Source organism: Varanus komodoensis, unplaced genomic scaffold (genome assembly GCF_004798865.1).
Source record: "Varanus komodoensis strain SLA01 unplaced genomic scaffold, ASM479886v1 scaffold26, whole genome shotgun sequence".
Classification (NCBI taxonomy): Eukaryota; Metazoa; Chordata; class Lepidosauria; order Squamata; family Varanidae; genus Varanus; species Varanus komodoensis.
In genome coordinates, this window is record NW_025335684.1 from 3842363 (window position 1) to 3866124 (window position 23762).

General features: G+C 53.3%; 2 protein-coding genes across 4 annotated transcripts in view; one reads left to right on the forward strand and one right to left on the reverse strand.

Moving 5' to 3' along the window:
- IQCE (IQ motif containing E) overlaps positions 1 to 2547 on the reverse strand; it is a 31105-nt gene extending 28558 nt beyond the window's left edge. Inside the window, exon 1 of the mRNA XM_044433742.1 lies at positions 2361 to 2547. Within this exon, the coding sequence (XP_044289677.1) occupies positions 2361 to 2408 (48 nt within the window). The 5' untranslated portion in view covers positions 2409 to 2547. The remainder of the gene's footprint in view (positions 1 to 2360) is intronic.
- Positions 2548 to 2858: 311 nt separating this feature from the next.
- On the forward strand, positions 2859 to 16932 carry BRAT1 (BRCA1 associated ATM activator 1). 3 transcript variants are annotated; one of them, XM_044433740.1, is made up of 14 exons: positions 2859 to 2918; positions 4116 to 4317; positions 5124 to 5278; positions 6120 to 6267; positions 6938 to 7310; positions 8051 to 8170; positions 8276 to 8367; positions 8874 to 8992; positions 10674 to 10860; positions 11742 to 11821; positions 12621 to 12723; positions 13081 to 13179; positions 13771 to 13952; positions 15138 to 16932. In XM_044433740.1, the coding sequence occupies exons 2-14, from the start codon at positions 4191 to 4193 to the stop codon at positions 15861 to 15863; spliced, it is 2511 nt and encodes an 836-aa protein (XP_044289675.1). In that variant the 5' UTR covers positions 2859 to 2918; positions 4116 to 4190; the 3' UTR covers positions 15864 to 16932. The 3 variants fall into 3 exon arrangements, with proteins under 3 accessions (XP_044289675.1, XP_044289674.1, XP_044289676.1); XM_044433739.1 differs by lacking the exon at positions 2859 to 2918 and adding an exon at positions 3518 to 3582; XM_044433741.1 differs by lacking the exon at positions 2859 to 2918 and having other exon boundaries at positions 3602 to 4317; positions 6123 to 6267.
- Positions 16933 to 23762: the final 6830 nt, after the last annotated feature.

Genomic DNA, 23762 nt, shown 5'->3' on the forward strand with positions numbered 1-23762 from the left:
GCCTTCCATGACTGGGGAACAGTTCACTGCAAGAGACAAACATCTCAACAAGCAGGGAGAGAACAGCTTTCAGCAGAAAATCTCCAAACATGCAGATGCTGTGAACACTGCTATCTGCATGCTGCAGGTATCTCAGATTAGAACTATGTCTGCTTGCAAGCTGTCTGGTTAAAGCTGTAAATTAATCAACTAAAGCTTTTGCTGATTAATTGGCATGTGTCAGCTTTTGGGAAAGATTTTAAGCCTTCAAGCTATAAGCTCAGTGGACACTTGATCTCTCTCTCTCTTTCCTTTGAAGATTCTGAGGCATGGGAAAGAAACAACTTTCTAAGGCCATGATTCGATGCACTTACTGGAAGTAATCCCCACTGAATTCACAGGACTGAGTAAACCTATGTAGGAATGAATGGCACATCTCTCCTGCTCCTCTAATAAATGGTTTATAGCACCTTTTGACATTTAGTCTCACAGAAAATTTATGGAGAGAGAATATGAAGATGCATCCTCGAAATAGGAACACAGAAAGTGGCCTTAACCTGATTCAGAACAGGGGCCCATCTAACCCAGTGTGGTTGCCCCTAACAGGCATGCTCTGGAGCTTCAGGAAGGGCTGCCTCCTAGTCCTTCATCTGGAGGTGCTGGGGACAGAACTGGGAATGCAAAACATGGGCTCACCCACTGAGCTGTGGCCCCTCCTAGAGTGAGCCCATCTTGATCCTTACACCCTAAATTCTATTTTAATTCAAAGCCACTTCCTTCACCACAGGATATGAGCACAGAGTCACATTCTATTCATGGAAGAAGTTTGCTTGGGCAAAAGGAGCACAGTGGAAGATCTGAGATGTGACTCACTGGATGAATGAAACAGGGAAAAGGCCACTTGTGTCTCTCCAGAAGTTTGAGCAACTCTCATTATCCCTTACCAGCTTTGCCAGCTGAGACTGAAGAGAGCTGTAGCCCAGAAGAACTAGAGGGCCACATCCTGTAGGAGATGGGAAGAGTAGTGTTTGGTGTGAACACTGGCACACGAGGAAATACTACCACAGAGGTCAGCGTGTCCCTAGCCACAGGGCAGCTTGCCCCATTTCCAAGGGCTGTGCAGATGTGTTGCACTACAACTCCCAGCATCCCCCAGCCAAGCATGGGAGTGGTGCCTTCAAGATATAACTCTCATGCTGGCTGGAGGATGCTGGGAGCTGCAGTACAACACATCTGCAAGGCTAGGAAAAACTGACATACACCATGATAGTTGAGAAAACGCCGAGTATGAGATGCCAGGGACAAAGCACAGGGCAAGACCATTCCTCTCGTCCCACTTGCAGCCAGTTGCCCGTGGAAACCAGTCGCTTAAACCCCAGAAGAAAGTGGGACTTCCTTTGATCTGTCCTGAACCTACTGCTCATCAATCCCGTTGGGTGACCCAACTAATCCTACATTAATAGAAAAGAGAGTTCTCTTTGGTCACTCTCTGCATGGTATCACAAAACGTCTAATGGCCCTCCCTGCCAGCACATCTTGTTTTCTTACTGATTTCATGCAATCTAATCCAACATGTCAGCTTATGCAAATCCAACTGGATCCGATGCAGCCTACTCTCCAGAATGTATGCACAGGGGCGGCTTCCAGCATTTCATGGCTGGCGGACTTAAGGGCTCCTGTGGGCAGCTGGTCTGGTCCAGTCCTACATGGGTTTCCTTATGCTTTTATGTGCTCTACTCCAATGGACATTTCAATCAGTCTTCCTTGGTCCAGCTCCCTTTGCCACCACCGCTGCTACACACGTGACAATCTCTGCCTTTCTCATGTACTGAACAAAGGGAGACATCATCTTTCTTAGCTTTCAGGGTTCTAGCGGATTGTGTGTCCCTTTTAAAAGTCCATTTTGAAACAGAGGGAGGATGGGGAGCAGAGGGGCACCCAAACAATGCCCTGGCGGAGGCGGGCACGAGGAGGGACCACCCACACTCCATCCTAGCAGAGGGTCAGTGTGGGCACCACATACCTGCCCAGGTGGGGGAGAGGAGAGGAAATCCGGCCCATGAGCCCGGGGGAGGGATGACTAGGGGGCGCCCACGCTCCTCCCCAAAGGCGCGCGCAGGGGACGCCCCATCTGCCTGAGGGAGGCCTGGGCAGGGGGCACCCAGCGCAGCCTCTCCGCCCGGGCAGGGGGCGCCCCATCTGCCTGAGGGCGGCCCGGGCAGGGGGCACCCAGCGCAGCCTCTCCGCCCGGGCAGGGGGCGCCCCATCTGCCTGAGGGCGGCCCGGGCAGGGGGCACCCAGCGCAGCCTCTCCGCCTGGGCAGGGGGCGCCCCCCCGCCTCTCCCGCCGACCGAGCCCCGCGCTCCCCGGCCGCCCCTCACCAGCGCCAGCTCCCGCTCTGTGGCGGTCTCGCTGGGGCCCTCAGACATAACGGGAAGGCGCCCGAAGGCCACACGCTGCACGCCGCAGGCCCGGCCCGGCCACGCCACCCAGCGGTCCCCCGAGCGAGCTCCGGCACAAGCACGGCGGCGGCGGCGGCGGCGGCTCCGTCCGCGAGCCTCCGAGCTTCCGGGTTTGGGAGTCCATGGCAACCGGCCACGGCAACCAGGGCCGAGAGACCCGGATGCACTCAGGGAGGGGCGGGGCGGGGCAGGGCGGCGCCCGGAGTTCTCGCAGAGCTTCGGGACGAACGAGAAGTTACCCGGAGTTGCCCGACTCCTCCTTCGGAAAAGCTCGGCCCGGCCAAGTGCGCATGCTCAGAAACAGCCCCACTGAGCCCGGAAAGAGGCGGCTCAACTCGCTCGTATCTGGCCGTAGGGCACGCCCTGGCAGTTACTCCTGAGTAAACGCGCACAGAATCAGGCCCTCCCGACTTCGGACTACCCTTTAACGGCAGTCCCAGAAGGGCCTCGCTGCCTCCTAGGCCGGTTTACCCAGAAGTAAGTCCCGCTGTGTTCAGTGAGGCTTACTCTCGAGTAGGCGCGCGCGCAGGAATGCAGAGCGCCGCCGCTGAGAGTCGATCCTGCTGAAGACTCGGGGGCTGCCTGCCTTGCAAGACCGCTAGGTCGCTTTGCAGCCACTTTTTCCAACCTGGCACCATCCAGAGGTGTTGCACTACAAGTCCCATGATCCCTGGTTGCGGGAACACCCCTGCAGGCAGAGACTTTTTAAGAAATCGTAATAAGCATCTCTGTTAGCATTTTTGGCCCCAAGAGAAGATGAAAACCGAGCTATCTAAATAAGGACAGCGGGTTTGGGGTGGTTTTCTAGCAGCTCGGCAACATGAGCCGGATTGCTTCGCGTGCCCCAGCCGGCACGGAGCGCGGGAGGGGATTTTCCCGTAATGCTCAGCATGCTAGAAGTTGTAGGACATTTTTCTGCCTAAAGGTGGGTGGCATTGCACTCCGATCTACTCCCAAATCCAGGAGATCCAGATTGCTTTGCCTCCTGCTCCAAAGCTCCAGGAACGGGCAAGAAAAGCCCCGCAGCTTCCATCCCGCGCACTGAGCATGCTCGGTCCCGGGGGCGCACTGAGCATGCTCAAACTTGGGGCTGGCCTGATCCTGCTCGGTCGTGCTGGCTCAGGCAGAAGGGGGCAGGCAGGTAAGGGCGCCTGTGCCGCCTCCCTCCAGGTGAAGGCCGCTGCACCCTCGCTTCGAGAGGGGTCGTTTTTGCCCAGCCGGGGTGGCAGCGCTCAAGATGCTGTCCTCGCCATGCCTTTTCGGATGATCGTTACGAAACATGCGTGCAAGCCTCGCACGCGTGCAAGCCTCCTCTCTGATTCACGCGGCTGACTCCCGCGCACCCTCACTCGCGAGCGAGCCCCTGAAATCGGAGCGCAGACTTCGGGGTAGACACGGGGAAAGTCAGTCGGGCTTCTGTAGGCGGACCAAACTTGGCATTTCCAGGGCTCAGGCGGTGTGCGATGCCTGGGGAGTCAGCTCCGTGTCGTTCGCGGTCGTGGGACTCCGCTGCAGAAAGGGGCTTGGAGTAAAGGCGCACCAGAGAAATCGGCAAGCCCCATTTCCATCGCGGCCACTTTTCCTGACGCCTTCACGGTCCCCAGCCCCACACTCTGTACATTGATCAGTTGCTAACCCTTACACAGTATTTTTCCTCTCTGGGTTTCTCTTAAGAATATGAGCCATTAAGGGAAAAAAAAAGGCACCGATTTCTTTCTGGAGGAACAGAAACGGATCCTCAAGCTCAGGATGGATGTAAAGTGTGCCCAACTCCTTCCTTCCGTCTGCACCGTTCTAGCGGACCCAAGATCTCCAGTTTCAGATGACACCTGTTTAGAAAAGTTACTAGACTGGTTTAAGACCTTGACGAACACTGGTAGGTTGACTTTTGATTCTGTGCTGACTCCGTGCAGGTTGGGTGAGGGTTCCATCTGTGGGGTGGACTTGCTCCAGCCAGTCCCATCCTGATGGGTTAGACTACAGCGTTCGCTCCCTCCCAGCCCACATGGCCATATGATGGAGGGTAATAATACTGGGTTACTTTACAAGGCTGTTGTGAGGATGATCGTTAGACATTGTTATTATGCAATGCATGAATACCTGAATACACTCTATCAACATTATGAGAGACCCGGCATTTGTAATTCCAAACACCCACCATGATGTTGTTTATATCTGATATTACTGGTTTAATAAACCTAAACAAGGTGGCTAGATTGATTTCTGGAGGGCATTTCTGCAGATGCCCCTGAAAATTCTGTTTAAATAGTGTGTGTTACCTTTGGGGGGGGGGGGTTCCCCCCTGCCAAGGGCTTAGTTAAACATGGTTTTTCTGCAGAGATAATTGGAAGATCCAGTGTGTAGAAGATTATGCTCTCCTGGTATGAAGATAATGTCTGCCTCAGGGGTCACCAAATTGATCTGAACACGGCGGCATCACACACATCCTCAGAAATGAAAACTAGAATCAGGACAGTATCATGTCCAGATTAAGACGGGACATGCCACATTCCTGAGTAGGTTCTGGCTGCCATCCTGCAGACACCTGCTTAGCAGTAAATCGTGTTGTCTTCAGTAGGATTCGCTTCTAAACAGACACGCATACGCTTTTGGGAGAGCGCTGCGTTGGAACTAAACCACCTAACAGGATCTTTCCCCGACATTTTCCCTGCACGTTTCCAGTGCCCAGCCTGCTGCTGTTAGAGGAAAATCCCTGTTTGACGGAGCTGATCCTTGCAGTGCTCAGACAAGAGGAGCTGGACCCTGGCATCCTTTCCTTTGTGCTGCGGCTCACGGGGATACTCGCCCAGACTGAAGCCAGTTTCCAGCGCCTGCAGGTCAGTCAAGTTTTGCGATGGAACAAGCGCTTGTATCCCCATGTTGCCGTAGGTGGTAAAGCTGACGACATCACCAGGTCGGGAAGCTGGTTCCTGCCAGAAGCCTTGGACTGTAGCTCCCATGATCCATGACCATGTGTTGGGGTGGAGGGAGTTGTAGTCCAAAACACCTGGAGAGTCGCGTGCTTCCCTGCTTCCAGGATGACCGCGTTGAGGAAGACGGATCTGCTGGAATCCTTTGTGAAGATAAGCCGTACTTGAATTTACTGAGACCTCTGTCTAGAAGGAACTCTTGCTGCTTACATGTTAAAACTTTTTTAAAAATCCAGGGACAAGCAGACGAATAATTATGCATCTAATTTAAATCTAGTTGTGAGAGAGAGTTGTACATTTAACGTTCTTTCTATACTTCACAGATGGTAATGTAGGCGGAATCTGCTTAACTGCTTGGGCATTTTCTTTACGTTTCTTCATCATTTCAAGTTCGTTTTTCTTGTATTAAGTTTCTGTACTGCACAATAGTGAAAGTCTTCTGGTTGGTCCAGCAAGACGAAAGCCCCAGTAATACAATATCATTGCATCACAGAAACCAAGGAGCAAAAAGTAAGACATTTAAACAATCCGCTGTAAATCCCAGGACTCATTAAAACCTTATGCTATGCTGTCAAATGCCTGAAGCAGAGTAAATCATGGAGCAGTTTTTTGCACGGTTAGATAGAAAAAACTCCTGCAGCTCCTTGTTTCCCCCGGCCAGCCATGTGGAGCCGTAGGCCTTCTTTTCCTCCCCAGATCTGCGCAGGAGTGTGTTTTCAGTCTCCTTCCCCCACTGTTCTTAACTCAGCAGGGAGAGGTGGTGTTTGGTGCCTTTGGCGAAGCGGGCCCCCTTGGCAGTGCATTGTGGGAAGACATGTCCATCCGGAGCGGCTGGGTCCAGGGAGCCTACACAATGCTGCAACACTACAGTGCCTTCCAGTTTCTGTGCAACTCCGGTACGTTTTCCCTCGGATGCTCTTCCTGCACGGATGTGTGCCTCGGACCCGTGTCCGTGGCTGAGAGCATTGCAGAAGCGCTGGGCCTTTCTAAGGCTGCAGAACTGAAAGGTGTCTTGGACAACCTGGGCTGTTTTGCCTTAAGGATCCTGCTTAGAACCAGCTCATTCCCATGATAGCCGGTAACGAAGCTGAACCCTGTGGGGTAGAATGAATTGGGACTGCCCTGCCTGGCAGAATGAGCGTTGCCTGAGGCCCAGTTCCAAGGACTTCTGAGGGAGGTTCCAAGGATGGGAATGAGGCAGAAGATCTTGGCAGTGGTCCTGCCAATTATGGAACGCTTTTTCTAGCGAGGGACACCCGGCACCGGTAGTGTTACGTTTTTAACAGCAGGTTAAGACCTTCCCCTGCCCCCAGGTATTTGACCGCATATGACAATAGATCCTTTGAAATCCATTGATTTTTGTTCTAAAATTGTTCGATTGTGATTTTACATTATTATATTGCATTTTAAGGGGTTAATCTTTGTAAATCACCCAGAGAACTCAGCTTGGGCACGTTGGGTTTAAGTTACTGTTTTCATTGAAAACACAACAGGATCCCCAAGACAGACAATTTCTTATGACGAGATCACTAAGACGCTTGTGTATTTCTTTTTTTGCCAAACCAGGAGCCCTGGATGTGATTTTCACCCTTCAAGGAGACCGCAGCCTGTTCGTTGCTTCGGGGGCCAATCGGCTTCTTGCCCGCATGCTCATCTTCTCGGTGCAGTCCGAACCATCTCGCCTGCTCAGCACCAAGGACTGTGATTGGCCAGCCTGTGCACGGATGATCATGGCTCGAGTCGAGGAGTCCCTTCAGTCCCGTGCCGCCTCTCGCGTTCAACATTCCTTGAAGTTGCTAACGACATTGTTTGAACACAGCCAGGATGCATGGACTGAAGTGCTTTGGTCTTGGATAGCAGACACTGTCGGGTCCCTTCTGACAGAGGAACCAGTCCTGGCTGGACATTCGCTGGTGGATCTGTTCCTTAACATGGCGAGGTAGATGGTTTTACTACCAGTTAGGCTGGATGACCATGTAATGCTAACCTTGGTTTATCCTAAGATGGGTTGTTGAATCATGGATTATCATTACATGTGATTTCAAAACTTGGGGTTAATAGGGACTGCTATCTTCAAACAACCCACAAAGGAAATCCATGGTTTGTTGGGAACTCTGGGTTGTTTAAACAATGAGTATTTGTCATGGGCAATTCCAGAATCACGGGCTGTTGATGGTTTGTTTCGCCAGATTACAGAGGCAGCAGGCTAGGGCATTTCTGGAAAAGCTCTGGCTGTTCCCCACGTCAGTATTAGGAAGGCGTGTTCCACTTCCAAAGACCCTGGCATCTTGTTCTCCATTACAGAGAGATTTGGTTCGGAGTAAGTCCTCAGCAGAAGAAGAGGGAGGAGGTAATCGGTATCAGGAATGGCCAGTGGTCAGGAAAGTTGAGAGCTGAAGTCCCAAACATCCAGAGATCAGCCTTCCCTGCTCTGGATGCAAGTCATTTAGGGCATTAAATGTTCGAACGAGTGCGTTGCATTCTGTCTATAAATGAACTGGGGACCAATCACTGAACTTTTGTTGGACGCCCCATTTAGATGTTCCTGGACAGACTTCGGACACAGTTTCATGAGCAGCGGTCTAGGGGGGGCACGAAGCGCTGTGTTCGTGAACCAAAGCTCCACCACCCCCTGTCGCTTCTGTCTGCACCCAACTGACCAGTGTCTCTCACTTGTAGATCTCCAGCATTTAGCTCTCCTGAATGCAGCCTCTGGAGGCTGGTCGCACTTGCCCTAAAGAACTTAAGCCCAGCTCAGGCTGGTCCCCTGGCCTTGGGGCTCTTGAAACTGGAGGCATGGTAAGACAGTGTCCCCATCAGCTTCTCCTGGGCTGAAAAAGCTTGCTTACCTCTGCACTGAACCATGAAGAACTTCTGATGTAACCAGGCACTCTTTCTTTGAAGCCCGCAGGCAATCAAGACGCAAAGTCTGACTGTCCTCGTCTTGCCGATGAGCTGCATCTGTAGAAGCGTTTCTGACTCTGTGGACTTCCCAGGTATGATGCTCTGCTGCAGCTCAAAGTGCAACGCCCCTCCCAGAGCTCGACGCTAGGAAGGCAGAGATGGAGCCGAAGTTCAGAGCAGAACTGGGACAGGCCCAGCAAAGGCTGGCAGCCCTAGTGTTGGTGGGGTGGTGGAGTCATGCTAGGCTTTAGTCCGAACTTCAAGGCGGCCATCCGCCATGCTGTTTCCTAGCCCCAGAATAACTTCCGCTCCATGGATAGCTTCTGAAAGGTTCTGTTTACGGTCTGGAGCGGTACATTTCCACACTGCCATGGGAACCACCAGCTTCTACTGGGTGTGGGCAGAAATAGGGTGAATAGACCCCCATAGGTGTCTGTGTGGGTTGAGATGAAAAGGACAATACTTGTAGGAATGCCCCACTTTTCTAGGTGGCGGAATCAGATGCAAGTCTGACTGATCCCCCTCCTTTGGGGACTGCCGCTTGCCCCAACAGAGCGTGTTTCGATGTTCAAATGTCATCTTGCCCCCGTCTCTCCAGGTCTGCTGGAAGGTCCTCCTTCCAACGCTGCTCCCGTGGAGTCCGTCCTCTCGTCCAGGTCTTCCTGCGTCAGTCTCCTGTGCCAATCCTTGGCTTATCTTGAGGAGATCCAGTGTTTGGTAGGTCACAGAGCATCCTTTTTCAGCCTCATGCCCTCTGGTTGTGTTGGACTGCAATTTCCAACCGGCCAGGATGGTCAGTGATGTGGGGGAAAGGAGGCGCCCAAGCGGGAGGTTTCCCAGTGCCATTTGGGACTTCCGAGGATGGCATACATTTCCAGAGGGGTAAACGAAAGGCAGAAGAAGAGGAGGAAAACCTTCTAGGCAATGGATCATTTCCATAAAGGAAAGCAAGAGCAAAGTTTAGGACTTTCTGGAGGGCATTCATTCCCAGTGACTTCCCAGCTTTTCCATACCTTTTCCCCATCCTCAAAGGCTGAAATAACTCTGCTTAGGTTTGCTTAGAAGCCGTAATTCCTTGATGCTGAAATAGGCTGGTGTTTTTGTTCTTTTGGCCCTGCTCTGCTCACCTTTGCTTTTCTCCCTCCACTCGAATGGAACCCTGGGAGTGTCTCCAAATTGAATTCAGACCACAGGCTTAAAGAGGCTCTGTGCACAGGAAAACACGGGAAAGGCTGGAGTTTAACGTCAGCATAACACAAGTAGTATGTTCTGTGTCAATTCAATTAGAGCTTAAACCGATGCAAAAGAACCTGTCACAGTGGCGCTAATTGGCAGTAACACAATTGTATTAGCAGTGGTGAGAACTGTCGAGGCTTTAAGCTTTGCAGAAAGAGCGGGAGGAGATTCTCAGCCAACTTAGACTGACTTCTGCATTCTGGACACGTCCTGTGCAAATAGGCTTTATTTGCATAAGATGTGGGCCATTCCATCAACCCATTTTTCCTTGCATTATATTTTGCATAAGGTTTTCTAGTTCTCGGCGAGAAGCAAGGGCTCCGGGAGGCACTGGAATATGCCCTGTCCCTTTTCAAGGGGCTCGGTGGCCTTCCCAAGTGAAGGCAGAGACTAATCCAGAAAGGCTAGGATGGAGGGGCTGTGCTGCCCCTGGACAGGCCTCCGGTTTTCTAATGTTTTTATTCATGGTAGAAACGCCCAAACCCCTTTAGTAGAAATTCCCAGGGTGGTTCACAGGGAGGGAAAACAGTTCTTCCTCCAGATTAAATCCCGTTAAAATGAGCTGCACAATCCTAAGGCAGTCATGAAATGGGAAGCTTTAAAAAGGCACGGAAGATGTACCAAAAGAAAGAGCGGGGCTTGCAGAACCCAAGAGGCCTTTGCCCAGTGCTGAACGAAGGCAGAGGACCCTAGGAGGGTCTTTCTCAGCCCCATGTTTAGGGTGCCAACACAAGAGGGTCTGGGGGATGCGGAGGGCCAGGACTCCACCAGGCCTTGCTTAGGATTAGAATGGGAGGAGCCGCCAGCCCAGATCTGGGGATGGCCGAGAGGCAAACGGAAAGCCCTCCTGGCCGCTGGAGTCCAGGCTTCATGCCGCTGCTATGCCCGATTTTTTTCAGAAGGCCTCTCGGCCCCCTTTCCAAGGCGCGAGGGTCCTTTAAAAATGCAGCCGAAGTCCCAGTGATGCCCAAGCCTGCACTGATGGGACGGCAGCGTCCCCACAAGTACACCCAGGGTGATGTTAGGCTGCAGCTTCCATCATCCCTCGCCAGCTATGCCTGATGGGAGTTGTAGTCCAGCATCTACAGGCCCCATGTGTTCGCTGGATGTAATGCATGGCTGGTCAGTTAGTCTGGAATGCATGCGTCTTCTCCCCCTGCAGGCTTGCGCCTCTGTGGATTTCCCCCATAAGCCTCTGCTGCACTCGGTGGTGACCATCCTGCAGTTTTGTGTCGGCCTCGCTGTTCCGGTCTCCGCCCTGGGAGTGTCGGTTGGCAAGATCCTGATTGGCTGCTTCCGGGTTCAGCGGGCGGCCCTCGGTCTCCTCGGGGTGCTCTCCCGGTGGGCAGGCAAGTTCCTGCATTCTTTCCCGTCCTAGTTTTGTGCTCTCCGGCCTCAGGATTTGCTGCAGGGCTGTGGGGAACATTCCCCCAGCGATGAGCAGCCCGAGCCTGCAGCTGGTCCCACTGGGCTTTGCTGTTTGCGTATGAACCCAGAAACTATGGGTTAAGCAACCCAATATTAACCTCCTGGTTACCTGAAGGAGCGCTTACGTCCGTATACGCCCGCCCGCCCGCCCCTTGAGATCTGCTGGAGAGGGAACCCTCCGTGAAGGAAATTAGGAGGGTAGGTACTCGGAGGGCCTTCTCTGCGGTGGCGCCCAATCTATGGAACGTGCTCCCCAGAGAGGTCCGCCTGGCGCCGTCGTTATTTGTTTTTCAGCGCCAGGCGAAGACCTTTTTATTTAAACGTCATTTTAATTGTTAATATTATTTGCTTATTTTATCTGGCCAGGGCGACTTATTTTATATTGTTAATTTGTTGTATATTTTGAATGTATTATATTTTAATTTTATGTTGTGAGCTGCCCCGAGGCTTCGGCGAATGGGGCGGCATAGAAATGTAAATAAATAAAAAAAAATTAACAATGCCAGTTGTAGGCTGCCTTGGGGTGGCTTCGCCTCCTCTCCATGGGAGGGGGCGCCTGCCATTGTGGTGCCACAAGGAGGGGGCTCTTTCATCACAAGGGACTTGAGATTCTTCACGTTCCCCTGCAGCTGGCTCTCTGGCGGCGAAATGTGTGTTTGGCTTGGCAGGGCAGAACTTTGGCTGACCTGGTTGGACCGTCTTCCCTGTTCAATGAGACGTGGGTGTCTGTCATTTCTTTGCAAGTCTGGAGTCTGGTCTGTTCCCATTCACAAGCCCTGACTGTTCTCCTTGGTGTGTTTAGCTCTGACCCACGGCGAAGCCACGGAGCGTGTCTTTGACATCCTGCTCGTGTATTTGAAGAGCCCAGATACGAGCCCTACTGTAAGTATGACGTGCGGAGCCCGCCGAGATGGTGCTGCAGCAGGGATGCTGCTGGACACCAGCTGCCCCTGCGTACGTTCAGCCGGCTCCTTTTAGATCATTCTGGAATGTTTCCTTAATGGTAGCCATTCCATTACCTTGCAAAAAAGGAGGGGAGAAGAGAAGGAGGCTGTTCCATTGCCCCTTCAGGTATCACCTAGCTTGCAGCCGAAATTTCATAAGGACTGTAACTTTCCGCATGGATGCCTGGGCCTGCATCTTTCCTCCTTGCTCCGCATCCCTTTTCCTTCCATGCTGTGTCTTTTTATAAGCATAAGTGCAGGGTCTATCTTATTGCTTCTCTGCAGCCTGCAAGCATTTTCAGCTAAAGTGGAGGCTAAAAATGTGGGTTGGTTGGTTTGTTTAAATAACACAATCCCATTCTTGCTACTAACACTCGGCCAACCGTGTGAATTGTCCAGTTTGCCCTGATTACCAGGCATGATACGGACTCGAAGGACTATTGTGAGCTTAAGGACTCCTCTCCCTTGGATTATAGCAGATCTGAAGAAGTTTCTTGCGAATTTATCACAAGCACCTCTGTGTTCCTGGTCCAATAATTACGGCTGTGTGTTGGGGGAGCTTTGCGGGGCTGGTAGAATCACTGTGCCATATTGGCACACTTCTGCTCATTTGCAATGTCTGAGTCTTGTCTGTGCACAAGATTCTCGGAGAAGAGGCGGGCAAAGATTTCTTCTTCACCGGGGTGGAGGCGTCTCTTTTCTCAGGCTTCTGGCATTCCCTGCTGAATTCCCTGCAGGTCCTGAAGAAGGCATTCCAAGCAGCACTGAAATGGCTTCGGAGCGTCCTGGAACCATCCAGCTCTACTGAAGACTTTGAGCGGCACAAGCAATTTAACAGAGGTAGAAATACTGCAGCTGGGGCTGCATGAATTAGCTCAAGGTCCGAGGAGAGCAGGGATGGAGAAACACAGGCCCTGGGGCACAAGCCAGCCTTCCCAGTTCCCCCGGGGCCATGTCTCCTCCCTCGCACCCAGACCCCAGCTGCCTGGTCTCCCAGCTTTTGTGAAGTTTCTCCCCACTTGATAACCCATGGTTCAGTGGTCCCATTGCCCTTGAGTGTGGGTTCTTGTGTTGTCTGAACCCAGTCTCTAAGGAGAAGCAGATCTCTACACAGTGGGGGCAGTCTAGAAAAGCTTCACACTCTTCCAGTTCGGATATTTGGTGATTCTGTCTCTGAACCTTCCCCCTTTCGGGCAGATCTCCTGCCTGTGTTACAGAAACGCCTGTGCAGCCCAAGCTGGGAAATCCGCGACTCGTCCCTGGAGTATCTGACGCTGTCACTGAAGTGTTTGAGGGGTAAGTGCCAAAGCGGCAGCTCCCACAGCCTGGTACCCCGGATGCATCGGAGAGGTTCCACCTATGATGGGCCAAAGGGAACCACAATGCTCAGGTGCAGTCTACCTTGATTCCACCAGTGGCTGGTGACTCTTTTGGGCAGTGTATCCACCCTGGGCTTCAGTCTGAATATTAAAAGAGCTACTCATGGTGCTGAGCCCATGGGGGTTTGGCTTGGTATAGTCCAGCACTTTAGACAGCACCTTAGAAGCTCAGGCTAAAGCCCAGCGGGGCACGTGGGAGCCCTTACTGCTTGATTCGAGAGCGGGTGGGAGAGCGTCGACTTTTCGCCGCCATTCCTTTCCGGAAGCTTCCAGAAGCACCTGGCAGGCCAGCACTTAGCCTGCCAGGCAGGACCCCAGAAAGGTTTCCTGAGCCCTCCTGGCTCTGCAGCAGCGGTGGGGCTTTGGCGATCGGCCTGCAGGCCAGGGAGCCAGGCTGCATGCCCGGGGGGGTGGGCCCTGGCAAAACCTGCCTGTGGCAGGGAGACGCCCGCATGGGTGGCTTGTGTGAGAAGGCAGGGCAAGCCGGCCGCGCCATCTCTCCCCACAGGACAGGAGTGGTTTTGCCGCGACCTGCTCTCGTCCGAAGTGCCGGCGCTTGTGGGGGGCCTCCTGGACGACCTGGAGAGCTACGTGCGAGCCAGCGCTGTGAAAGCCTCTGGGCAGCTTTCTCTTGTCACCAGCGTTGGCTCCGAGATGCCCAGCCTGGAAAACAACGGGGGCCACAAAGAGGTACGGTCTGCAAGAAGCGCTTCGCTTGCCAGCCGACCAGGCTGCGCAGTGGGAAGTGTCCTGGTCTTGCCCAGCCTGGGAGACGCTGCCACAGTCCCTGAACCAGCCCTCTTGGCAGGTGCTTCAGAAGCGGCCCTTTGCCTGCAGCCCAAAGTGTGTGGACGCAGGTCGGCCTGTGCAGCGGCAGCTCGCTGCGCTGATCCTATTTCCACGATTTGTTTTGCTTGTGGAGGTCTCTGCCCTTCGGGGCGCGATTTTACAGTGTGTTGATCAGCTGTTGCCGGGCTTTACCCAACCTGGGCGGCCCTGACCTCTGTCTTGCCCCCGCTGGCTCTGCCCCAGGAACAGGGCCTTCTCAGTGGTGGTGCCAGGGCACTGGGAACCCCTGTTCTGGCCTAGCCGCCCTCACGGGCAGTGAAGCTATTTGTCTTCCCTGGAAAATGGCGTGTCCTCCTCTGATTTGTAGGATAAAAACTGCACATTTATGGGTTATTTACAGGTGGTCTGAACCAAGCTGAGGCAACAAGTCAGTTCACGGCCCAGCGACACACTATGAGTTCTCTTCGGGGGTTGTTGTTGTTAACAGGTTAGCGCAACTGGTCCGGACAACACAGCAGCCCGGCATTCAGCCTGTACTTCGTTCCTGGGTGTGGGTTCCTGTGTTATCCAAACCAAGTCAGTGGGAGCGTTGCACACGGAAGATATTAGGTGCTCCAGCTTGGTGGGACCTAGCTGTCTCTTGGCTCTTCACTGAGAATTGGCTCTTCACCGCGTATTCACTTATGCCTCAGTGCACTGGAAAAGTTTGGTGTATTGTTCATTTATTGTTATGTTTATTTTTTGCACATTTTTATTAATATTGTTATGTTTATTTTTGTACCGCCCGATATCCTATGCTCTCTGGGCAGTACCTGTCCTTGGCTTCTGCACTGCAGTTAAATATGAACGGATACTGTGTCTTACGGTCAGCCCTAAAATAGGTCGATTGCATCCGTGCAATGAGTTGCCTGGGTCATTGTACTAAAGATGCATTCGTGCTGCCGGTGTGCCACGGTGCGTTCCGGCGGTGCCCATGGCGAGTGCGTCTGAGCCCCGCCTGCCTGAAATGCATGCACAGATGCGAAGCGAGGTGCCAGTGACAGCTGTGCTGAGATCCCCGTCCTCCTCCTTGTGCCCGTTCCCCAGGCCGGCGTCGGCACTCGCTTGCTGGAAATCTTGTCCACCGACCCCGAAGGCTTCCCTCGCAGAGCCGTGATCAGCGTCTTCCTTGACTGGCTACGAGAAGGCCACCCCGAAGTGCTGGCCGATCCTGAGCAGTTTATTGCCGGGGCGATCCAGGCTGCAAGAGCAGACTTGGACTGGGAAGTCAAGCTTACTGGCTTGGAACTGGCCGCAGTGTTTGCTGCCCAGACTTTTGGCCGGTTCGGGCTTTTGGAAGGCTCACGGACGGCCTGCCCGTCGTCTGCTGGAGGGTCCGCCTGTCCTTCTGAACTGCTGCAGACATTCTGCCGGGTGAAGCTCTTGGAGTTTCTCTTCGGAGCCTTGCATGACTGCGACAGGCCGGTGGCCCAGAAAGCCTGCCAGATCCTTCAAGTGGTGAAATCGAAGATTTGCAAAGACAGCTGCCTGGAGCAGGAGAGGCGATTAGAGCAAGATGCCACGGCTGGGACAGAGGAAGAGCCGCAGGGAGCGTCTCCGTCTGTCTTGGCCCTTCCCTTTGGGGATTCTGCTGAAAGGTCTTTCCAGGATGCCGACAGCCTGCTCCTGACTTTAGAGACGATAGACCTGGAGGGTTTGCAGCGGTCCCTGGATGTAAGCAGTGACCACTTGGAGCAGAGTCCCCGGTCGCTCTTGCAAGACATCCTTTCTGCTGCAGGGAACAAGGAAGAAAACGAAGCAGACTGTTACTGAGGACCTGGCTCAGCGCAGAAAGTGACCTGTTTGGATAGGCAGTCCCCCAACCAAGGGCAAAACGGGCCACTTTGCAAAGGAATACTTCCTGTATGGGTGGGTTCCACAAAATCCCCCTATAGGAAGCAGTTTATGGACATCATCCAGGAGTAAGAAAGTCAGAGCTAAAAGACATGCACAAAAATTGCTGGTGAAGGGGCAAAGTTACGATTTCGCATGTCAGAGTTTTTACAGTTTCATTCCCATAAATGCTGTGCTACTCAGAATAGATCTATGAAATCTCCAACCTGCAAAATCCAGGCAAGCCATAAGTATCCAGGTGTGCTTGTCCAGCAAGATGGAAAAGAGTGAGCACACAGTTAATACAGTAAGTCTTTGGGAGCGGATTCTGCCAAGGGCATACTCAATTCAGCCTGCCTTGAATTTTTAAAATCAATCATCGCAGTCCATCACTCGGGGGGATTGAGGCCATTCACCCTCGATCTAGAAACAACTGGATCGCTCTTTTTGTAACATCGTGATGAGCGTGCAAGATGGGTTTCTTTGTATTATTGTGAGGGCTACATGGATGCAGTGACTCGTGTGCAGGGAAGCAATCACGGACTGCCACTTTCCAGGAAAAAAAACACTGTGCACAAGCATCAGATGAATTTGCACATGGGTTTCATGCTTTGTTGTGTTTTTCAGGCTCAGGCTTAGAGATGGATTGCTCCATCCTTGCTCTTGGGAATAACCCATTTATTAAGTATTGCAGGCAGTTTGGCCCCGCTGAGTTTTTATACTTGTAGGCTGATGGCTGCTGCCCCTGCTGAGCCAGTTGTTATCCTGGGAGTTTTCTCTTCTTACCAATAAAAGTTATTTTTATCATAGCTTCATTTCGTCAGTTTGGGCTGATGAGAGGTGGAATTTTGCAGTTAAAGGCAGTCAAACATGAAGCTACAGCTACAGGCCGGAGAGCCGAATCCAGCCCAGCTAACTTTTGCATCTTGTCCCTTTCAGATCATTTGGTTGTTTCCCTGCTTTCATGCAGCTTTCTCCCCTGTTCTGAAAAGGTGGAACCTCTCTGTATTAGAGATGCGTTTTTCAAAAAACGAACCTTTGATCCGCAGCTGCAGTCTAAGGTCCTTGGAGCTGAATGGACTGAGAACTGAATGCATCACACTGTTGTCTGCAATAAACAAGCTCTCAGCTCTCCGTGTCCCGAGGCTGCAGCCAGAGTGGCTCAAGGCACAATTCCGTGCATGCTCAGATGGGAAACAGCCTGCAGCTCCCATCTATGCATTTCCAAACATGCACAGGACCGAGATGTCACACTGATTGAGCACGACTTGGCAATCCACAGCTGGATGCAGCGTGCCTGGAACTGTAGGTGTTTTTCTGTTTTATACATGCATACTGTAGGATTGTGCCCTTACTGTCTGGGTTCGGGGCACCCACCTGGAAAGAAACAGGTGATCCTCCGCTTTTTTGCTCCTGTTCCTGGAAAAGTCTTGAAGGAATGTCTTCTGTATATAATCTGGTGCAGTAGCAGCGGCCTGTAGCTCCCTGGTAGACCTGATGCTGTGCACGCAGACGCTTCCCAGGATCAGTCCCTGGCCTTCCAGATGTAGCTGGGCTGGAACCACCCCCATTCCTTCTCACTTGCCATCTTGGGGAGGGCTGAGAGGAGTGGCAGGCCAGCTCCCTTAATAGGGCCACTCCTTCCCCAGCCCACCAGGCAGGGTGGCCTATCATGGGCTAGCTGGACGGGGTCTAACTCCGTGCGAGGCAGCAGCCAGTACGGAACAGCCACTGACCCATCGTGCATGACACGGTCTACGCTCACCCATCAGTTTCCCTCTTTGTGGGTTCTACCATGGAGGTCAGTTTGGGTGATCTTCCAAACACGAGGGCTCAGAGAAGGAAGGGTGTGGGCAGGTGCCAGGTATGCAGGTAGGATCTTGGCAATGGAGATGGAGAGAGCTTTTGGGTTCATGTGCCGCACGGTGCATCTCTGTGCCCAGGTGTGGAAAAAGGCAGATTCCACCGTTGTCATCATCAGGAAAGCGACTGAAAATGAAACTGTTTCATGCAGAAATTAGTGGTGCAGGTGCCCCTGGAATGCAGTGGGAAAAAGATCCGGTAGAGCTGGAAGAGGTGCAGAAAGAGGCAACTAAACTGACCAAGGGGCTGGAACAGCTTGGCTACGAGGAAAGGCTATGATGCGCTGGTCTGTTTATCTTAGAAAAACAGGTGAATAAGCAGAGACACGAAAGAGGTGTGCAGAGTTACACCTGAAGTGAAGAAAGTGGGGGAGGGAGCTTTTTCTCCCTCTGGGAAGACAGTGGGGCCGCCCCCTAGAGCTGATCGGTGGGCGCCTGCACTGTTCCCCCGAGCAGGGCTCTTCTTCTCGGTGGTGCCTGAAAGCAACAGCAAGACGGCGTGGAGTTTTGGCCCAAGGAGAGGGGAGAAGGGTGCCATTCGAGCCCCTTCCCCTGTCGCCACCCTCGTAAGTGGACCCTTCAGAGCAGCAGCGCAAACTTCAGCTGTGATTTCCTGACAGATCAAAGGCGCGTGACTGCAAGATGTGGTTGCTAAGCGACCTGTGTTTGTACTGCGTGATGGTATTTCCCTGTCCTAAACACCTGCGAGCTGCAAGGAGGAGAGGGGCGCGTGTCCTCCTCCTGTGGGAGTATCCCTCTCTCTCCCTGCAAGGGGACAAGGTCCGGCTGGGTCACGCGTTCCACGCAGAAAGCACCACGACCTGATCTGGTTTCCCATCCATGTTGTCACGATTCCCAGCTGGCAACACCGAGCCGGCGGAGAGGGATGGGAAGAGCCGCTGCGCAAGCCGCCTGAGGCCTTGCATCTGTCACGCTGGGGGGCTGCTTCCTCAGTGGAGCCCCCTCTTCTCGAGGAGGTCGCAGTGTAGAGCAGGGAACACTCTGCGTGCCGAACGGCCCAGCTTCAGGTGCTCTGCCGGGGAAAACGGTTCCTCCCAGAAGCCCCCGGGAGTGGATCTGCTCAGATGAACCACGCTTAGGCCAGCCATGTTTGGGTCAGGAGACCCGTTGGGAATGTTGAGTGCTTTTACAAAACGGCCGCCATGGCATGGGGCAAGCTTGCCATCCAAAAGATGGCGACCACACTGGGTGCAGCTGGTCAGGACACACGCTTTTCCGAAAGGGCAAATTAGCGAGATGGAAAGGAAAGGAGCATGGATGATGAACCAAGGCAGAGACGTGGAGCAGGCGGCGGGGAGCCCTGCACACGAAACCGCCCTGGTGAACCTTCATAAAGATGGTGCTGGAAGATGGCTCTTCGCTCCCTCGCCTTCCAGCTTCCCCATTAATTTAAAGCAGAAATAAAGAAAATAAAAGCCAGGAGGAGTCGTTGGGCATTGGAGGCATTGACAAACACCACACTGCAGACACAAGGGAAAAACAGTACAAGACTCGTTGGACAATGGTCCAACCAGCCCGAGGGCAGCTTGGTCCTTTCTTTGTTGCATTTTTTAACCAGTGGCGTCTCTGCTTTAAGGAGTTCCGTGCACGGCTTTATTCCCAGGAAAGCAGATCCATTCAGCATGCCGGTGGTAGCACCTGGAGACGGGCGAGGGCCGTGTGCCCAGGCAACGATTCTTGAGCCAGACGCTGCAACAGGGCTGAAGGGGAGGGGACGCCTCTGCTGCAAGAGTCCCCCTTGAACTCAGCAATGCCTTCAAGGCAGAGAGACACACACACGGAAATACAAGGAAAAGCGTAAAGGCGCATCTCAGAGCATCACGTAATGCTGCAGTCTCACACGACGCTGGGGAGGGCATGGGGGAGGTGATTCCTGCCATGTTGCCTTTTGCCCCTGCCCAGACCCAGCGAGACAGAAAGGCGTCGGCAAAGGAAAATGAAGCACGCAACCTCCGCACCCTTATCTAGCAGGAGGTCTGGGTGAACCTTGCCTGTTCAAGGCAGAGCTTCCTTCGCATGCATTTGTCTGCGAGTGATTCCATCCCATGTCCTCATCAGTTTGCAGGGATTTTTTAAAAATCCCACAAAAAGCATATTTCTGAATGATTTGCAATGCATTCCCGAATAAACCTATTTTCCTGAATATTACTTGTGTGCAGATACAGAGCATGGTGTCTTACCATTGTTAGAACAACTGATCCATCAGGATCGGTACCGGCTGCTCTAGGCTGGAAATTACCACTGGCTCCCCAGAGTTTCAGCCTGGGGGTTTTCATGCTCCGACTTGGAGATGCTGGGAACAGAACCCAGTACTCCCAGCTTGCAGAGGGAGGGTCCCCAACTAAGGGGCGGCCCCACCCTAAAGGAAATTGGGAGTGGGCTGGATCAGGGCAAACATATTTCTCAGTGAGGCCTACTTTGTGCAAGCACACTTCCCTCAAAATACCAACCATGCAGAAAAGACTGAGCCACTCAAATGACTGGGAAGAATCCCCGACCGCCTCTAATCAACAAACTTCACTAGTGCATTTAATAAGACTCGAGCTAAGGGAGAAGCTGGAGGAAATCTCAGCTCAGAACATCTCCTGAGGACAGATCCTGTCCCAGCTCCACTCTGTGGGGCTTTTCCCAGCTAATGTCAAAGAGAGAAGGATCCGGCTCCTCCTCACCAAGGCAAATTATACATATAATCACATTAAGGAACCCCGGAGCAGAAAATGATGCAGTGTCTCTCGGAGCACTTCCATAAACCGTAGAGGCATGAATTAACGGCGAGACGAGCCCTGCCGTGTCGGATGGCTTAATTCTCAAAGGGCACAGCCAAAGCCAATAACAAGCGATGCGAGTGACTTCAAATGAGTGCCGCTCTTAAATCATGGCACGCAAGGAGGCAGAATGATACAGATACGGGAGCGTGTGTTCCAATGACTTCCTGAACGTCACAGGAGCCAAGGAGAACAAGTGTAATAGGCAAGGGCGCGCACATCCTGGATTTAATGCATTTATTATGTGAATATTCTGCTTTGCTTCCAAGGACCTCAGGGCGGCATGCATCATTCTCCCCCTCCCCGTTTCATCCTCACAACAATCCTGCAAGGAAGGCTGAGCTGAGAGAAAACGTTTGAGATGCTACTCGTGCTATTTTGGACCTCCTCCCCTTTTGCTTTCTGCCCCGTCCACCAGTGGAACATACCCCTTGCGGCCGAAAAGTGCCTCCAAAAGAGACGTGGCCCTTGGGCTCAACATGCCAGCCAAAAGGATGTTTTCTTCCTAGCTGCCCTGCAGGTAAATCCAAACCAAGCAGTGCGGCTGGTCAGATGAAAAGCACTTTGCACAATGCAGGAGCTAACAGCCTTCAGCCACACTGGCAATGCTGGGGGGGGGGCATTTCTACCCCCGCAGTGAAACCTCCCAGAATCCATGCCCATCGACCTGAGAAGGATTCGGGTTTGAGTTCCTGTACTGCCATGCCTACCTAATGCTGGTGCCTCCTACAATTTATCCACGGTCGGAGGGCTTACAACAGCCCTGAAAGGTAGGCCATACTGTATCTTGGCTGGGGGTGAATAAACAGAGGCCTGCCCCGAATCCTCTAACCAGTTCGTGGCTGAGATTTGGCCTCGCCCCCTGCTGCACTCATTTCCACAGGCGAAACAGAGGAGCGTGAAGCGGTGGGGTCATGATGAGGGAAGATGGTAGGGGCTGTGGATCGTCTCAGCCCCGACAATGGCGTCTTTTATACTTCGGGGCTTCTCTGATGTAGCTGTGCGTTTAATTATATCTCACTTGGTGTCAATAATGGAAAGTCAGCACAGGACTCTAAAGGACAATCCATACTGTATGTTGTTAATTACATGGAAAAGCAAGCAAGTTTAATGATCGAGAGCGCTTGTGGTCAGAAAAGGACTCAGACTGGTGGGGCAGATGGAAAGCTCCACGGCAGCGCACACGGTTTGCGTGCAAAAGGTTCAGGTCCCTTCTCAGAAGTCAGAACCAACTCGGTTAGCGTGGCTGGAAAGCGAAAATCCAGGTTGTGCTGACAGCGATGCAGGCATCTTTCAGTAGAGCGTCGTCTTTGTTTTTCTGGCAAGGGATCTGCGTGCTCTATTTCGGAGGCCCTGCTCTCCTTCAGCTGGAAATGCATCCCCTGGGCAAGGGCCGGGGCAGACGGGGATTCTCGGCATGCTCCTGAAATGGCTGTGATGATCCCACACGGCACTGAGCCAGCTCTGGCGAGTCTGCTCTTCAGCCGGAGCCATTTAGTAGGAAGAGCTGGTTCCAAGGCAGCAGGTAAGGCCCGCTCCGATTCTGGGATTGCTCTAGGGAAACTCTAGAAGACGCCAGGGAGCTTGCCTGCATTTTTCTATCCCCCAGCAAGACTCACTGCGTGCCGGAACTGCGCCTCATAAGTAAAACAGCTGGCAATGTGCAGAGGCAGCGATCCCTGGCAACACACCCTGTTCGCCCAGCAGCCTGCGACTGACCTAGTTGGATGTTCACCGCGACGCATCCCCCTGCCCTTCTGTGCGCTCCTTTTGGCCTCTTTCGTGCCGCTTTCTCCTCTTACTTCCCTGCTTCCCTGGCAAAGGCTCACTCAGGGCAACATGACCTAAGCTAGACAAGGAAACACATGTAGAAGCACTGACAGCAAAGCCGAAGGGGTGTGCCGAGCCAGGAATCCTGGAGATCGGCCTGTCTCACCCTCCCTTCCGACACGCGGGTTGCCTGGCTGACTTCCAGGACTGACCCTCCCTTCCGAAAAGAGCAGGGCACAACCGGACAATTCCATGCGCCCCCCCTTTGCAAGAGACAGCCTTTAAGTGCACTGTGCTTAAACGATTCCCTTCCCTGCAGAGGAAGGGACTTGCCCGAGCACTGCTTTTGTTTTGGGGAGGAGGAGATGATTAACGAGAAAGGGAAGAGAAAAATTACTCTGGAGACATGCCCCAGTTAATAACCTCCTTTCGAATGCCAGAGGACAGCTAGAACTGGCGGCTTGCCAAGCATCAGGCCTGATACAATTAGGGCCAGTGCCCCTCATGCTGTTAAGAACAGCCCCTGCTTGATTTAAGGAAGGGTCCACCTGGCCCGGCCTCCACTTTGCAGCAGAAAGTAGCTGCATGCTCTGGAAAGGCTCAGAAGCACAGTAAGAGAACTGCAGTGCTTTCCTGGTGAAGTCTCTCCAGCGTTGGGTCTTCAGAGCTGGACCAAACGCAATCCCCCCAGACGCTATGGCCAACACCCGGGGCCCTCCTCTAAGTCCCAAGCCTGGGGAGTCACGGAGGGCAGCAGCGGGGGCAGGGCCTTCTCAGTGGCGGGCCTTCAGCTCTGCAATAATCTCCCCACTTGAGGCCCATCTGGGGCCAACCCTGCCGTCCTTTCAGCACCAGGCCAAGACAGCCCTCTGCGCAGAGGCATTTAAAGGATATTCAAGGCTATGCATTTCCGGCATTCCACAGGTCTCTCCCCATCATGGGTTGTTTTCGATGTTTTCAATTCATTTTTCAAGTGGTGTAGTTCGGGCATTTTTATGGCGTTCCATTGTATTATGAACAGCTGCAGGCTGCCTAGGAAGCTTCGGAGTCCTACTATTAATCATCGCTACTCACAGTCAGCCAGACTGCAGCCCTCCTTCCGCCAGGGAGCCCCCGGGTGCCTTGGCCCCTTGACGCTGGCCTGGCCTGCTTCTCAGGGGGGTCGTTGGCGAGCGTCCGGCGGGAGGAGGAGGAGGACCGGAGGCGGGTCGCCGCTCGGCGGTCCCCCGAGGCGGCGGGGCGCCCACGAGGCCGTTCCCCGGGTCCCCGGCCCGCCTCTCCGCAGCCCTCGCCGCGCGCCGCCAGGGCGATGGCGCACGTACGCGGCGCTCCGCTGCGCGCCCTCGGCGGGGAAGGCGCAGGCAGCCCCGCCGCTCGCCCGTCCCGCGCCGGCGCTTCCCCGCGGCTTCCCCCGAGCGCCG

Bases quoted from the DNA above. Each gene is read 5' to 3' on its own strand.
- BRAT1 (XM_044433740.1), top strand. From the start codon at position 4,191: ATGGATGTAAAGTGTGCCCAACTCCTTCCTTCCGTCTGCACCGTTCTA. The intron at 8,993-10,673 runs GTAGGTCACAGA...CTCCCCCTGCAG, and splicing joins TTGAGGAGATCCAGTGTTTG to GCTTGCGCCTCTGTGGATTT. The intron at 10,861-11,741 runs GCAAGTTCCTGC...TGGTGTGTTTAG, and splicing joins GGTGCTCTCCCGGTGGGCAG to CTCTGACCCACGGCGAAGCC.